Here is a 17,684-nt window from a genome sequence, read left to right as displayed (position 1 = left end):
TCGGTATTGTAGCATGTGTGAGGATTTCCTTCCTTTTTAAAGCTGAATAATATTGTATGTATACACCACGCTTTGTTTATTCATTCATCTGTGGATGGACACGAGTTGCCATTGAGCATCTTTTCATGTGCTTGTTGCTATTTGATTGTCTTTGGAGAAGTGAAGTGTCTTTGGAGAAGTGAAGAGAAAGTCGCTCAGTTTTGTCCGACTCTTTGCAACCCTGTGGACTGTCCATGAAATTCTCCAGGCCAGAATACTGGAGTGGGTAGCCTTTTCCTTCTCCAGGGGATCTTCCCAACTCTCCCGCATTGCAGAAGGATTCTTTACCAACTGTGTGGATCACAATAAACTGTGGAAAATTCTGAAAGAGATGGGAATACCAGACCTCCTAACCTGCCTCTTGAGAAATCTGTATGCAGGTCAGGAAGCAACAGTTAGAAGTGGACATGGAACAACAGACTGGTTCCAAATAAGAAAAGGAGTCCGTCAAGGCTGTATATTGTCACCCTGCTTATTTAACTTCTATGCAGAGTACATCATGAGAAACGCTGGACTGGAAGAAACACAAGCTGGAATCAAGATTGCCGGGAGAAATATCAATACCCTCAGATATGCAGATGACACCACCCTTATGGCAGAAAGTGAAGAGGAGCTAAAAAGCCTCTTGATGAAAGTGAAAGAGGAGAGTGAAAAAGTTGGCTTAAAGCTCCACATTCAGAAAACGAAGATCATGGCATCCGGTCCCATCACTTCATGGGAAATAGATGGGAAAACAGTGGAAACAGTGTCAGACTTTATTTTGGGGGGCTCCAAAATCACTGCAGATGGTGATTGCAGCCATGAAATTAAAAGACGCTTACTCCTTGGAAGAAAAGTTATGACCAACCTAGATAGTATATTCAAAAGCAGGGACATTACTTTGCCAACTAAGGTCCGTCTAGTCAAGGCTATGGTTTTTCCTGTGGTCATGTATGGATGTGAGAGTTGGACTGTGAAGAAGGCTGAGCGCAGAAGAACTGATGCTTTTGAACTGTGGTGTTGGAGAAGACTCTTGAGAGTCCCTTGGACTGCAAGGAGATCCAACCAGTCCATTCTGAAGGAGATCAACCCTGGGATTTCTTTGGAAGGAATGATGCTAAAGCTGAAACTCCAGTACTTTGGCCACCTCATGTGAAGAGTTGACTCATTGGAAAAGACTCTGATGCTGGGAGGGATTGGGGGCAGGAGGAGAAGGGGACGACAGAGGATGAGATGGCTGGATGGCATCTTGGACTCGATGGACGTGAGTCTGAGTGAGCTCCGGGAGATGGTGATGGACAGGGAGGCCTGGCATGCTGCATTTCATGGGGTCGCAAAGAGTTGGACACAACTGAGCGACTGAACTGAACTGAACTGAGCTATCAGGGAAGCCCTTTCTTTGGATAAAGTTCTTTTCAAATCTTTTGCCTGTTTTTTAAATTGGGTTTTTGTTGTTGACTTGTAGGAATTCTTTTCATATTTCTGTATATTACCTCTTATCAGATAAATAATTTGCAAATATTGTCTCTCATTTTGTGGGTTGCCTTTTCAATCCTGTTGATAAGTCTTTGGTGAACATGAGTTTTAATTTTGATGTACTTGAATTTTTCTATTTTTTCTTTTGTTGCCTGTCCTCTAGGATAGTTATTCTTGATCATTCTTTCTGATAATAAAAAAGCAGGATATTTGCCTATTAAGGAAACACATGCATAGTGTGTAATGACAGCAAATTCTTACCAGCATAGGGAATACTTAGTTTAAGAAGCAAGACACATTTCTGGCTTATTAAAATCCAGATGTAAAATGAGACATCAGAGGAAAGCATAATGCATTGTAGGAACCCTGGCCATGAACTTCTGTGCTGGGGAAGTAGAACAAGTGTTGTAGGAGCATTGGCAACCAGGGGTCTGTCAGGAAACCTTCCCCTCATTCTGTTAATTCCTCTTCTCCAAAGACTCTTCAGAGAGGCCTTCCTTGAGCACCCTTGCACCTTCCCAACTTGCATCACTCTCATCCCTTTCCCTTTTATTTTTAAAACAAAATACTTTTGTATGACCAGGTATTGTTATTTATTTGCTTATTTATTGTCTTGTCTTTCCTTGCAAGAGCAGAGACTCCTTTCTTTCTTTCTTATGATTTTCTAGGTGTTTTTTCCTGTTACTGGTTTCTTATTTAAATCTATAATTGAGAATATACATTGTATGATTTTTATTATTTTAAATTTAAGTGTGCTTTATGGCTCAGAATATGTCTGTCTTGGTGTTCATGTGTATTCTGCTATTATTGGATATATTATTCTATAAATGTCAATTAGATCCAACCCCTCTCCCCTTTGGTATCCACACGTTTGTTCACAGTCTCAATACAGACTTATCCATAAGTCTGCATTAGAGGGATATTATTAAAGTCTCCAACAACAGTAGTGTTGTTGTAGTTCTAACCGCTTTTTTTCTTAAGTATTTTGGTTCTTTTTTGTTACGCACATACATTTTAAAGGTTGTTCTGTCTTCTTAGATAAATGACTCCCATTATCTTATATAGCATCCCTCATTATCCCTGATAATTTTTCTTCAGAGGTCAGCCTTGTAGGAAATGAATATAGCTCTGCCAGCTTTTCTTGAAAATTAGTATTAGCATGGTGTATCTTTCTCTCTCTTTAGCTTAAGTCTTTATATTTTAAGTGGATTTCTCTCGAATAACCTAGAGTTGGGTCTTGCATGTGCTTTTTAAAAAGCCCACTCTAGCAGTTCTGTATTTTAATTAGCGTATTTAGAACATCGGCATTTGAAGTGGCTATTTTATATATCTGCCAAGATATATCTGGACATGTATCTGCCAACTTGATAACTGTTTCCTACTTAACTGCGCTTGTTTGTGGTTTCCTCCCCCGTTCTCTTTCTGCCTTTTCTAGTTTTTCTCCCGTTTCACATTTTGTTTTATTAGAATTCTTTAGAGCATTTTTAGTTCACGAAATACTTTGAGCAGAATATATATACCTCCTTACCTCCACAGACATACTGTTTCCCCTATTATCAAGATCTTGCATTAGTATGGTACTGTTGTTTAAAATTGATGAACCAGTGCTGAGATTCTTGTTTCTACTTTATTCACTCCTGACTTTTTTCAGAGCTTACAACGATTCTCTATGACTATTTGATGAATTAATAGAGCATTGGACATTTTGTTCTTCATTTTGTTGAATATTTTGTAGTTTTCCTTTCCATAAAAATTTCAGGAAGTAGATGCTGATTCTCAGGCTGAAATAGTTAATCTGTGTGACTCTTCCATTTCCAGGTATATGCTTTGCAACACCATTATCTCATAGCACTAATTAATTCCTGTTGTAACCTTCTGTTTCAGTACTGTGCCAATTATGACAAGTTATAAAACAGGTTAAATATTTAGTTCCTATTGTATGTCAGCACTGTTTTAAGCCAGGTATGGGTGTTAGAACATGAACATCTTACGCTTGATTTAAGTAATTTTGGTACCAGTAGTTTTAATAAAGGATATTATTTTCATTTAAAACTGAGATTTATGAATCAAGTTGTATTTATAAAGATAAGTTAGCTAAATTTTTCCCTTAAATTTAACCTAATGTGAACTTTTTTCCAGATATTTTCTAAATTTGGCACAGTCTTAAAGATTATCACCTTTACAAAGAATAATCAGTTTCAAGCCTTGCTTCAGTATGCTGACCCATTGAATGCACATTATGCCAAAATGGTAATTATGATCTTTGTTTCATTTTTCACTTGTTATTATCATCACTTTAGTGATACCAAAGAAAGTCATCATGTCTTCTCCTATGCTGTAGTTTACTATGTTTTTTTAAAAAATTGTAATAAAATATACAAACTAATTTATCATTTTTAAATGTACTGTTCCTTTTGCTCTTTTTATAGTCTAAAAGCTATTTCTTTCTTCATATGAAATGGTTTCAAATCCCTTATCATTTCTTATATTTCTGGGACTCATTTCTGTTTGTCATATTTGAAGTCTAGAGTTGCGCAAAGTACTCCTGATATAATCTAACTAATAGAATAGAATTATCTTTGCCCTGGTGCCCTCATTTACTTCTATTAAGTGAGCCAAAGATTGATTGATTTCTATATTTTTTGCAACCATATTCACTGTTGAATCTCATTGAGCTCTAAATTGATAGACATTAAATCTTAGGAAATATGCTGCTTTCAATTCATACTGTCTTCTTTTCAGCACACAAGTGCTTGACTTTTGACAAGATATAAAACTTCACATTCAGTTTAGTTGTGTTTGATCCATCTCCTATTGAGATCTATCCCTAACTCTAATTCTATCTTGTATCAGTATCTGAATCATTTCTAATTGTTTCACGAAGATAGAGACTAAGGCGGACAGCACTTTGGGTATCACATAGTGAGCTCTTGACTGGGAATGACATTGATATTTGCTGTATCTCTACCTGCATGTATTGTTCTGTACCTTTACGATGGCATACTCATCAGTAACTGTTATGATAAGTAAGCGTTTTTTAGTACATTTGTTTTTTATTTTTTGTGTTTTAGTTTCTGGTATCTATTTTTTGTAAATTCAAGTGTTTGTGGAAGTCATTAGTAGCTATAAATATCCCTTCAGAAGATCTTTATCATTATGAAAGAAGAGATTGCTAATTTTTGGTCTTGTGTCTGCTCTGACTTCCCTCAATCTTGTTACTCAAAAGAAAATAAATTTACAACAACAAAAAAAAAGTGGTTGATACTGTTCCACATATTGTGGTTCTGACAAGTACCATTTACAAAGACTTTATATCATCTTAACCTATATAAACTACACTAATATTAAGATGAAATGTTAAATTTAAATATATTTAAACATTTTAAAATAATCATAATTAGTACAGTGTACAGTAATGTATTATAGTTTTTCAAGCTTATACATTTCTGCTCTTCCACTTATCTTACCATAGATAAAATAGAGATTATCACTTTACAGAAGAAAAAAACTGAGAAATAGAGTTTTTATTTTCTCTCTTACGCTCACACAGTTAGTGATAAAGGTAAAAGGAAATACAGTTCTTTGGCTTTTAGTTTAGTCCTCTCTGCTTTACGCCTGATTGCCACTTTTTGTCAAAGTAGAGGCTACTTGATTTATTGTTGTCTTGCAAAACATCAGTGCCTTTCTTACATGCTTTAGGCTCTGGATGGCCAGAATATCTATAATGCATGCTGCACTCTGCGTATTGACTTCTCCAAGCTCACCAGCCTTAATGTGAAATATAATAATGACAAAAGCAGAGACTTCACTCGCTTAGACCTTCCCACTGGTGATGGCCAGCCATCCCTTGAACCCCCTATGGCTGCTGCTTTTGGTGAGTAGTTCTGTTTTGGGTCATAGAACAAGCTTTCTGAAGTTAAAAGTTTAATTTGTTAATCCATATATGTCAGCTGATTTCTTCTTAGATTCTCTCAGGATTTCTAGAGAAAAGGGAGACTCATGGAACAAAAGTGTGTTCATTAACTGAATCTTAATATTAGTAAATTCTATTAGTTGTCAAAAACAAGTGGATACCTAAAATTGAATTTATTTTCTAACATTAATTAAAGAATATTGCTCATTCTTTATAAACCATACAACCGTTTGTCTGGATTTAATAGTCATATATTACTATTGGTTTAAACAAGTTGATTTATAGCCAGCAGAATATTGACATAAGTGCTCTTGAGAGAAATACTTCTCCTTTTTAAAGTAGTGATATTTTACAACAAGGGCCTGAATTGGTAGTATGTTCTTTCTTTATTCAAAGAAGAAGATTTTGGTTTTTAAACATTAGAACTTTTCGTCATTACCCCAAGTTTGTGTGAAATTGCATTTTTGCACTAATCAAAATACAATCTTCTGCATTACTCATGCTAATGTTGCTTTGAAGAGCTTCCTTCTTTTATTTAAGACCAGGTCTCAGTAATCTAAACTTTTGAAGTAAACATTTATGTAAAAGGAAAAGTAGTGAATAGCCTAGTTGAATATATCACTAAATTAATGTACTTTTTGGCTTTGCAGCACTCAAATGTGGTTTATTATTTAGATAAGGTATTAAATTTTATTACCCTTCGTGATTGATTTTTCTTTCCCAGATGACCCCATAAAATACTGAGAATTTAAGTGGTATTTAGTTTATCTTCATTTTACAGGTGAGAAAAAAGAATCCTTAGCCAAATAGTTGTCCATATTTTCTAGAATACAGTAAATATAAAATAAAAGCTTTTTATTATTTATAACTGAAAAAAGTCAAATGGATTGTTCAGTTTGTGTCCCTGAATTGTTAAAGTTTCTGTTTTAGTCTAACCAAGTTTTTGTGTTTTATACATTTGGCCTTCCATATCTACAGGTTTGGCATCTGTGGATTCAACAAACCACAGATCAAAAATACTTAGAGAAAAAAAAAGTTTCATAAAGTTCCAAAAAGCAAAACTTGAATTTGCCTTGTACCAGCAACTATTTACATAGCATTACATTGTCTTTACCGTGGCTCAGACGGTAAAGCGTCTGTCTACAGTGTGGAAGACCTGGGTTCCATCCCTGGGTCAGGAAGATCCTCTGGAGAAGGAAATGGCAATCCACTCCAGTACTATTGCCTGGAAAATCTCATGGATAGAGGAGCCTAGTAGGCTACAGTCCATGGGGTCACAAAGAGTCGGACACGACTGAGCGACTTCACTTTCCTTTCCTTTCCTTTACAACATATTAGGTATTATAAGCAATTTAGAGATGATTTCAAGTATACAGGAGAACGTGCAGAGATTATATGCACATGCTGTGCCGTTTTATAAAGGGACTTGAGCATCCTTGGATTTTGATGGTATCTACAGGGTTGGGAGCTGGGAGTGTCCTGGAACCAATCCCTTGTAGATACTGAAGGGGGGCTGTATTTGTTATCAGCCTCTACTCATATGTACAACTTGGCAGAGCCAAAGGTCTTTGTAATTAGCATTTTAATAGCAAGTGATAGAAACTGGGGCTGTCATTCAAGTTTGCCAGAGCTTGGCTATCAAGTGCGGGACTGCACATATTCCAGTAATTGAATACATACTGTTGGAGTAATTAACGTTCTGCATTGTAGGAGGAGGACATTTTAAAAATACGATTGAGAATTTTAGTTTCTGAATATAAAATATCAAAATGTTGCTGTCCTTTCTTATTGTGTTAATAAGTCCTATGTCATTGCAAATAGTATGTATATTCTAAGATAAGTAATTTATCAAACAGAGAACAATACCTTTAGGTGTTGTATGAAAGTTTACTCTGCCTCTCACAAATATTTGACATGGTTCACTATTCCCTCCTTATTTTCTCTTGGCTTTGAAAAAGCTATACTTCCAGGTCTCTGTTCCTTACTTAACTAGCTGTTCTTTCTGTAAAGATTACCCTTTCAGGTTCTTAGAGCTAAGTTGTAAGCATTCTGGAGTCTTCCTGATCTGTTTTAGAGACAATATATAATATTATATAATATTAATAGAAAAGCTTGTAAAAATATGTGAATATAGTTTAAAAAATTTTTTTTTCATGAAATGTTTAACATTATTCTACTAATTTCATTTAGTTAGTTAGTTGTGGCTGTGCTGGATCTTCATTGCTGTGTGGGTTTTTCTCTAGCTGCAGCGAGCCAGAGTCTCCTCTCTAGTTGCGGTGGATTCCCGTGTTGCAGAGCATGATCTCTGGCAATGGGTTTCAGTAGTTGCGACTCTTGGGCTCTAGAGCACGGACTCAATAGTTGTGTCCCACGGGCTGTTGTTCCATGACATGGGGGACCTTCCTATATCAAAGGTCCTCCTGCATTGGCAGGCAGATTCTTTACCACTGAGCCACCAAGGAAGGCCCTGAGTACAGTTTAAATATCCATACTACCCAGATTAAGAAATAAAATGTATACCCATACTGTAGAAGCGCCATTTGTACCTCTCTCATTAATTGTGTTCCCATTCTCCCTGCTCCACTATAACTGTAGTCTAAAATTTTTGAGGGTAGTCCTGCTTTTGCATTTTTGCTTTTCTCCTGTGGTTTGGTTTTGGTTTTTTACTACTCATTATGCAGCCCTAAGTGCTAGAGATTTTTCTCCTATATTTAAAAGTTTATTTAAATGGAATCACACTGTTTTCCTTTTTGATTCATCTATGTTCACATATGTGGCTCTTGCTTATCCATTTTCAACGCTGTCAAGTGTATAGATTTCCACTGTAAGAATATATTATAGTTGGCTTATCTATGCTACTATTGATAGACATTTGGGTTATTTTAGTTTGAGGCTATTACGAACAGTGCTGCTTTGAAATTTTCCCAATTATCAGTGAGGTTAAACTTATGTTTGTTGGCCATTCTTCTTTATGAATTTTCTTTTAATTCTTTTGCCCATTTTTATGTTTAGTTTCTTGTCATTTCTTATTTGTAGGAATTCTTTAATATCCTAGACACTAGTCTTTTTGTTGGTTTTATGTGTTGCAAATAGTTTCTATCAGTTTTGGCTTATTGGTTCATTCTCTTAATGGTATTTTTATATGGCCAGGTTTACTTACCATACCCTTTATGTCTGTGTTTTTGCGTCATGTTTAAAAAAATCCTTTATTACTTTGACATTATAAATATAAACACTTAGAAATTCTGAAGTGTATAGTATTTTAGTAACTTTTTATTGCAGTATTTCAAGTTGCAGAAATAGTTGAAAGAATCCCCCATATCCTTCAGATTCTCTGATTATTAACATCACACCACATTTACTTTATCACCTCGCTTTGTGTCTGTGTGTGTGTGGTATTTTTTCTTCCTCTGAGTCATTGGAAAATAAGTTACAGTAAAAAAAAATAATAAGTTGCAGGCATGATGTCCCTTCTAAATACTCATTGTGTATTTTCTAAGAACAAGGACATTCTTATGTAAATAACAAAATCAGAAAATTAACATTCACACGATACCATTATCTAATCCATAGACCTTTTAAAAATTTTGCCAGTTGTGAAAATAATGTTCTTTATAAGAAAATGTTTCTCTAGTAGGGATCCAAACCAGTATCAGGCTAATTTATTTGTCATGTCTCATGGAGGCCTTTAATTTGGAACATTTCCTCATTCTTTGTCTTTTATGACCTTTAAATTTTTGAAGAGTTCAGGGTTGAGTATTTAATAGAATGTATCCCAGTATGCATGTCTGGGTTTTTGGCTGAAATAATGTTGTGTCTTTCTCGTTTCATTACATCAGGAATGCTGCCAGTTTATCCTATTCGTGGTGATGTTAACTTTGATCACTTAAGGTGGTTTCTTCCAGTTGTCTTACTGTTTTTCTCTTTGTAATTAAAAACAATTTTTTGTAGGGAGGATATGTTGAGACTATATAAACAGCCTGTTTCTTACAAGTTTTCACCCTTTAGTTGTTTGTTTTTAAAGATTTTTATTTGATGTGATCCATTTTTAAAGTTTTTATTGATAGTTAAAATATTGCTTCCGTTTTACGCTTTAGATTTTTGGACATGAGGCGTGTGGGTTCTTAGCTTCCCAATCAGGGACTGAACTTGCATTGCTTGCATTGGAAGACGAAGTCTTAACCATTGGACCTCCAGGGAAGTCCTTCATACCTCAGCTTTAATATCCATTGCCTAAAATAGTTGTCACCGTAATGGTTGTTGCTGAATTGGTGATTTGCTAATTTTATCTTTCCTCCTGATTTAGTAGCTGGAATTTTATTATAAAGGACTTTTTTTTTTTTTTTTACCACTCCACTCATTCATTCATTTTTACTACATTTATGTGAATTTAAGGTTTATAATGTGCTACTTTGTATTTACATAGTGTAGTATGATTGCTGGTGTAAGTGATATCTATCCCATTGCATAATTTTACTATTACTGTCTATATTCATTATACTGTGCATTAGCTCTGTATGACTTATTCATTCTATTTATTTTTTCACATTAATATGGACTTGTAAATTCTTATTCTATGGCAGTATTATCATTTTTCATTTTATGTTCAAACTATCCTAGATTTGGCCAGTGGGAGCCCTTTCATACAAGTTTCTGTGGCCTTTTGACATGTCCTCATCATCATATGCACACTTCATTACTTTCTGGCAGAAGATATGTCAAATCTTCTTTACTTTCCCTGCCTTAGCACTGCAGTCAGCCATTTCTCCAATGAGCCCTGGTTCCTTTTAGTGGAAAATAGTATTTGCAAATCAGTATTAAGGCATTATATATTCTCATTGATAATAGGGTATCTTTGCTTCTAGAAACTTTAAGTGAATGTGTATGTGTACTTCATAAATATATTTCTCTGTGTTTTTTAAAAACTGATACTTCCAATTCTTTTTTTTTTTAATACTTCCAATTCTAATTGAGCACTGATACTTCCAATTTAACTGATACTTCCGATTCTAATTGAGCACCCTTTTTTTTCATATTGTGATTCCTTTCTTCAGGAATGAGAAATCTAGTCTTCCATTAGCCTCATCATATTTACCCATTTGCTCAATCCTATAATACACAAAAAGTTTCAGAATTGTTAACACATACCATTAACTAGAGGTTAATATTTGCATAAGTAGTTTTCTGGGCATTGCTCCAATGGTCTATTTATTATTTTTGTCATTAACACAAGTCTCAGTGTCTGACAAAGTTAAGTTTCTTATTCTTCAAGAGTATCTTGGCATTTCTTGACCATTTACACTTAGAAATTTTAGGATCAGCTTTTCAAGTCCTCAAAGGGCGGGGGGGAAGCACTCTTAGGGGTTTGATTAGATTATATTGACTTTATAAATCACTTAGAAGACAATTGATGTCTTTACAATAGAGTCTTCCAGATTTTGAACATTGTGCACCTCTCCATTTGTATATTCTTTAATGTCTTTGAGTAAAGTTTGATGACTTTTCCCTATAAAAGTATGTTTACATATGTTTTGTTAGAGTTATTCCTAAGAGCTATACTTTTTAGATTCTAATTCTCAACCAGTCTTTTTGATCTGTGTAATTTTGGGCAAATTGCTTAACTGCTCTGTACTTTTGTCTTTTTATATGTGAGATGAACATAATAATACTTAAGAGTTGTGATGAATATTATATGTGCTAATGTACATAAGAGCTTAGAATGATGCAGTGTAAATTTTAGCCATGATTTGGTTTTCATAGTGTTGCTAATATACAAATGCAGTGTTGTTGTTTCTTGATTTTATATTCAACTTTGATTAACTCTTCTTTCTCTAAATATTCTAATTTCTTTCTCTTTACTTTAGTAAGATGCATTGAACTTCTAAAATTTACGTAGAAATGGAAAAGTATCTAGAAGAGTGAAAGGAAATAAATGCGAGACTTAACATAAAGTACAGTAATCAAACCACTTTGACAGTGTTGAAAAGATAGATATATAAATCAGTAGAGAAGCATATAGAATCTAAAATTGACCCACATGTATAGGATGAGTTGATTTTGAGCAAAATTGCCAGTGTAAAAATTCAATAAAGGAGAATCTTCCAATAAGTAGTTTTTGAACAGGTGGATATCCATATTGGAAAAATAAATTCTGATTAGTATCTCACACCATACTGACAGATTGACTTGAAATGGAGCTTAGACCTGTCTGTAAACTTAAACCTAAAAAACTCCTAGAATAAAACATAGGAAGGGGGACTTCCCTGGTGGTCTAGCAGCTAAGGCTCAGTGTGCTTCCACTGCAGGGGACACGAGTTTAATCCCTGGTCAGGGAATTGGAATCCCACATGCTATGCAGTGTGACATGGCTGAAACAAAACCAATAAATAAATAAATAAATCTTAAAAATCACTAGGCGAAAATCTTTGCAACCTTGGGATGTGCAAACGTTTCTTAGATAAACCACAAAAAGCACAAACCATAAAAGGAAATAATTTATGTATTGTATGTACAGCAACATTTTAAAAGTTCCGTGGCTTGAAAGATACCATCAAGAAAACCAAAAGGCGAGCTTATAGACTTGAAGAAAACAAATTAGTTATATCAAGGTATACAGGGAATTCCCAGTTCAATACTAAGAAAGCAAATCATTAAAAATGGGCAAAAGATTTGAAAAAAATATTTTACAAAAGATGGTATATGAGTGGCAATAAACACATGAAAAGATGCTCAGCATCCCTAGTCATCAGCAAAATGGAAATTAAAATTACTGTAATATATTACTTCATACCCTTGAGCAGCGTCTTCATTTGGTGGAGTGCTGTCTCACTGGTCCTAGAAGTGATCTTTTCACATATGCCATCTTCAGACTGTTTCTTTTCTTAGTTTTTGGGATTTTGACTAGACCTGTTAAATTCTCTTACTCTGTTCTGAGTATCTCAAACTTTCTGTCCTGTTTTTTCCTTTATCTCTCCGAGCTGCATCCTGAATAATTCCTTAGGGCCTTTCATTTTATTAATGGTCTCTTCACCTTTGTCTAATCTGTTGTTAAACTTGTCTGATAATTTTAAATTTCAGCAACTGTGCTTTTTATTTCTAGAAATTTTATTCTTTAAGTATCATCTGCCTTGTAGATACTTTTCAGCATAGATTTTATTTTTCCCAACATACCATTTAGAATCCTCATCTGATAATTCCAATGTGTGAAGTCTTTGCAGTTATTTTTCTGCAATTAGATATTTATTTTTCTACTTTCTTCTTTTTGAGTTATTCACTTACTTGGGAAATAACTTGTGAGACTTCTTAGTCTCAAGATGGTATGTTCCTCCAGAAAGAATTTACTTGTTTGCAATATCAAAGGATCTGTGTCTGGGACCATTTCAATCTAAATCCATAATTTTGTTAATTTTCCCTTGAATTCCTAAGAAATATGAATTTAGGCTGCAAATTTGCATGAGAGCTTACTTTTGGTTAGACCTTTTCAGGAACTTTTTTTTGTCTCTGTTAGACACAAAGTCAGCTTTCCTTGTAGTCTTCTGAAGGCAGGTGGAGTAGGTAATGGGATGGGTTATTTTAGGCTTATTCTGTTGCATTAATGTCATGGAGGTCTCCTGTTGACTTCCTCTTGGGCTAACCTTGGGATTTGCATCTTGTCCATTAAGCGTGAGGATGATAAAACCAAAGCTGTTTAATAGAGTTAGGTTTTTAGCCGGGTTACTCTTAATCATCTTGTTAGCCATTAGTTGTTTTTTTTTTTTTTTTTTAAGATCTTTTTACTGTTCATTGGACATATCTGCCACAAGGTTGGTCTTTATTATTTAGTCTGCTACTATATCCACATTTTTAAAAAACAATAATTGGACCTTTTTTCCATAATATATATTGTTTGTAATGTTTCAGATATCTTTGTATTTTGTCTAGTGACTCATAATTTATATAATAATCCTCCAATTTAGACATTAAGCTTGTTTCTTTAGGGTTTGCTACTATAAATAATAGCACTGAGAAACACTGATAAACTGATTTCATAGATAAAAATGTTATCTATTTGTATTACCTTATTTGCTATTGGTAATACATTTTCCAAATGTAAAATACCTGTGATACAGCTATTCAAATCTTAAACCTTCTCCTTTAAAGTTTGTGTAAACCAATGTCTAATAGGTTAATTTGCTAAAATGTTTCTGTTCCTGCTTACTTGAGGAATGTAGATTTATGGAAACTTTACAAATGTTTCTTTTGTCAAATATTAACAAATGTTCTTGTACTTGGAAACAGTTATTTAAAATTTGGCCCTGGAACAGTTTGCCAGTTCTTTCATTTATTGCTGTTGAATGTTCAGTGAGAGTTAATATCAAAAATGTTCCTCATTTCTCTCAAACCTACTGCATATCTTTTGCCTCATACCACCACCCCCCGTAACCACTTGTATTAGACTTGTTTTGTTTTAAAAGTACCTCCCTTGCCTTTCTGACAAATCTGTGATTTACAGTAATTAACGTTTATTCCTCTCACATAACTGACACCTAAACAACTGTGAATCAACTTTTGCAAACTTCCCTCACGTGTGTTTTTGATCGAGGATCCTGGCCAAAGGTGTCACTCCATTTGAGACGTGGCATTCTCGTGGCAGAGGGTGAAAGAAATGCTTCTGAACGCTTCTGTATAGCAGTCTATGTCATGGCTGTCTGTGTGTTCCTGTCATGTGATTGAATACAGTGGTGTTCCATACAGATGTATGTTCTGCAGGAGACACTGCAAGTCACATAACTAGCCAGAGTTAGATGGAAGGGTCAAGTGAATACTTGGCAACCATATTTCTTCTTTCATTTAACTTTCCAGTGTAAATTTTCATAATAACTCATAACCATATTGAAGTGTCTCTGGTAAGTCTCCCTCTATGCCTTAAAATAGTTATTTGTTATGAAAATGAATCATTTTACCTATGAGCTTCAGCCTACTTAAATATAAGTTTGGCAAGAGCAGAGATTCTTGTATGCGTTATTCAGTGCTTCCTTAGTGCCAGAGGGGTGCTTGCCTCCTAATGTGCTTTCAGTGATGTTTCTCTTATTTCATCACTCTGTCAGTTCTCATTTTTGTGTCTTCATTTATTGTCAGTTCTCTCTGCTAGCTCTGTCCCTGAAGTCTCTTTATGATTATGTTTTCTTGAATTATTTTAATAGATCATAGCACATATTTAACAAATTCTGTTAAATAATTCTCTTTAATGAACAGAATAAACGTACGTGATCTTTTAACTCCTCTGGAAAATTCAGCCTACATACTTGCTATAAATATGCATATCACCCTATCATTAAAAAAAAAAAAAACACAAATCCCTCCGTTTGACTCGTACAATCTAGCTTCTCACTAGTGCTCTAGAACTATCGCTTCCAGTTTATGTTTCTCACTCTCCCTGACTTTTTTTGAACCCCTCTCCCTGGAATCCCATCTCTGGATCCTGAGGGACTATGATTCATTGTTTTGTTTTCTGAGGCTGTTGTCTCTGTCTCTTTTCCTTAGAATGCTCCTCTTCCACCTAAGTGTGCTGATACTTCCAGGCTCTCTTTTTAGCTTTCTTCATTTCTTATCTTATGCCTTTTTTAGTGGAGTTCTTCTTCATATGGCTTTTACATTTATTTCTAAATAGATGATTTACAAATCTGTATCTTGTAATAGAAATTCCAAGTTTACCCCCTCATTTCCACTTATGGCATTGCCATTTGAATGTCTTAGTATCACCTCGACCTTAATTTGTCCTAAATCAAATTGTTTTCTTAGTAATAATGATTCCACCATTTAAAGCTAACTCCTGTATTTGTTGATGGTGCACAGTCGCCAGGCTTCTAAATGGAGAAGGAATATCAACCTTTGTTTGGCATCTGGTACACACTAAGCACTCAGTTCAGTTCAGTCGCTCAGTCGTGTCCAACTCTTTGCAACCCCATGAATCGCAGCACACCAGGCCTCCCTGTCCATCACCAACTCCCGGAGTTCACTCAAACTCACGTCCATCGAGTTGGTGATGCCATCCAGCCATCTCATCCTCTGTCATCCCCTTCTCCTCCTGCCCCCAATCCCTCCCAGCATCAGAGTCTTTTTCCAGTGAGTCAACTCTTCGCATGAGGTGGCCAGAGTACTGGAGTTTCAGCTTTAGCATCATTCCCTCCAAAGAAATCCCAGGGCTGATCTCCTTCAGCATGGACTGGTTGGATCTCCTTGCAGTCCAAGGGACTCTCAAGAGTCTTCTCCAACACCACAGATCAAAAGCATCAATTCTTCGGCACTCAGCTTTCTTCACAGTCCAACTCTCACATCCATACATGACCACTGGAAAAACCACAGCCTTGACTAGACAGACCTTTGTTGGCAAAGTAATGTCTCTGCTTTTGAATATGCTATCTAGGTTGGTCATAACTTTCCTTCCAAGGAGTAAGCGTCTTTTAATTTCATGGCTGCAGTCACCATCTGCATCAAAGTCACCAGTGATTTTGGAGTACTGCTTTTCGCTTAATGTCCAGCTCATGTTTTACTTGCTGAGAAGCCTTCAAACAGTCCCAGAGATCCTTGGCAGTCCCTTCTTCTTAGACCACTTGCAGTATATTTGTATTTAAACGTCTAGATCCTCAGCATTTGAATCTTCTATAATTCATAATTTTAGTTTATAAAGCCTCTCGGAGGCAAAGATTTTTATTTCATATTTCTTTTTATTAGCACAGTACCCCAGCGGTACAGTATAGTTTAGTGAATATTTGATGATGTTTACATAGAAACAGTGCTCTAAATAAGGTCAGGAATATCAGCCTAAATAACAAAACCAGATAAACTAAAACTAAGTAGCAAACTAATAACTCAGAATGAAATATTAATAACATTCTAGCTGTAGTCTTGAACCTTGAACTCAGTTGAAAGGGATTAGCCTCTGGAAGTGTCAGAGGCTCTTATACAACACAACAAGGATCATCTGTTGGACAAATCTTTACTCCATGATAAAATCTCTTTGTCAACAATATACCCTCATATGGCCATTTTATTATGTTGATAACCATCTTTTTAGAAGGTAGTGTATTTATTTCATCTTCTTTTCCCCATTAGGTGCACCAGGAATCATTTCGTCACCATACGCAGGGGCTGCTGGATTTGCCCCCGCTATTGGATTTCCTCAAGCTACAGGTGACTCTTTTAAAGTTGAAGTTGAAATGGTTTCTTAATGATGATTTATATATTCTAGAACTTATCAAAATGAAAGATACGAGCATGTTTGAAGGATTTACCAAAAAAGCACTACGTGTGTCAATCATAGAAGTGGCTCATGGACAATAGACAATTGTACAGCTTCCTTGTGTTCATAAATAATTCTCTCTGGTTTCATTCCCAACACTAAAATTCTGTTATCTGTTCTGCATCATTCATACTTGCCATTGGCACAGATAACTATAGGTTGACTATATTAAATAACCTTAGGTTTGTCTCTTTGGTTATTATATAAAATAGATGAGCTGCTTGCTGATAAGCAGCTCAATTACATGTTAAACAGACTTCTGTCTTACTTATCTTTGTGTCCTTACTGCCTTTCATGGTATTCAGTACTTATTATGCATACAGCAAACATTTAAATTAATAAACATTGACTATTTTATCTGTAAGTACTTTTTTTAAAAAAATTAATGGGTTTGGAAGATTACTATAGAGAATATGCATGCTGTTTTATTTCAGAAAAAAAAATACATGTATACACATTTTTTTCTTTAGCTAATGAAAATAATTAAGAGAGAGAACAATCAGTTAATACTTTGATAATGACTCTGACTCTTCCAAATAATAAACAAAATGAATTTGATAATAAGAAAAAATACTTTATGGTTTTGTGCTTAAAGAAAATACTTGCGGTTGGTGATTGGAAGAGTGATGCAGTGTTAAGTCTGTTCTACATATTACCTTTATAGCTTCCAGCTGATCTGTGAATATAACTCTTTTAAACTGCAGCTTTCTGACAATGATCTTAGTATCCTGCCTTTCTAAGTCTGGGAATTGTAACTTTTCTATTCAGGAGAGAGGATGAAGTTAACTAAAAAGAAAGAGTGATTTAAAAGGTTGAGATTTATTTGTTTTAGGATTTTTGGTGGTTTTAAGACATTTTAACATATGTTTAATTAGTGAGTGCTCTTATCTATCTCATGAAAATAAAGGCATTATACATTGTGTTTATGTATTTGAAGCTCCCAAGAGTTACACATTTTGGAGGTAGTGATATATGGTTTCCTTTATTTTAGGTATT

General features: G+C 34.9%; 1 protein-coding gene across 4 annotated transcripts in view; it reads left to right on the top strand.

Moving 5' to 3' along the window:
• The window catches only part of PTBP3 (polypyrimidine tract binding protein 3), a 91,943-nt gene that overhangs the window by 60,230 nt on the left and 14,029 nt on the right, over positions 1-17,684 (top strand). For all 4 annotated transcript variants that reach the window (XM_040239348.1, XM_040239350.1, XM_040239351.1 and 1 more), the window contains 3 exons: positions 3,634-3,744; positions 5,194-5,368; positions 16,502-16,579. In XM_040239348.1, coding sequence (XP_040095282.1) covers positions 3,634-3,744; positions 5,194-5,368; positions 16,502-16,579 — 364 coding nt within the window. The remainder of the gene's footprint in view (positions 1-3,633; positions 3,745-5,193; positions 5,369-16,501; positions 16,580-17,684) is intronic.

This window comes from Oryx dammah, unplaced genomic scaffold, assembly GCF_014754425.2.
Source record: "Oryx dammah isolate SB20612 unplaced genomic scaffold, SCBI_Odam_1.1 HiC_scaffold_1, whole genome shotgun sequence".
In the NCBI taxonomy this organism is placed as follows: Eukaryota; Metazoa; Chordata; class Mammalia; order Artiodactyla; family Bovidae; genus Oryx; species Oryx dammah.
The sequence above is the reverse complement of the archived record's forward strand: the minus strand, read 5'-3'. Positions and strand labels throughout refer to the sequence as shown.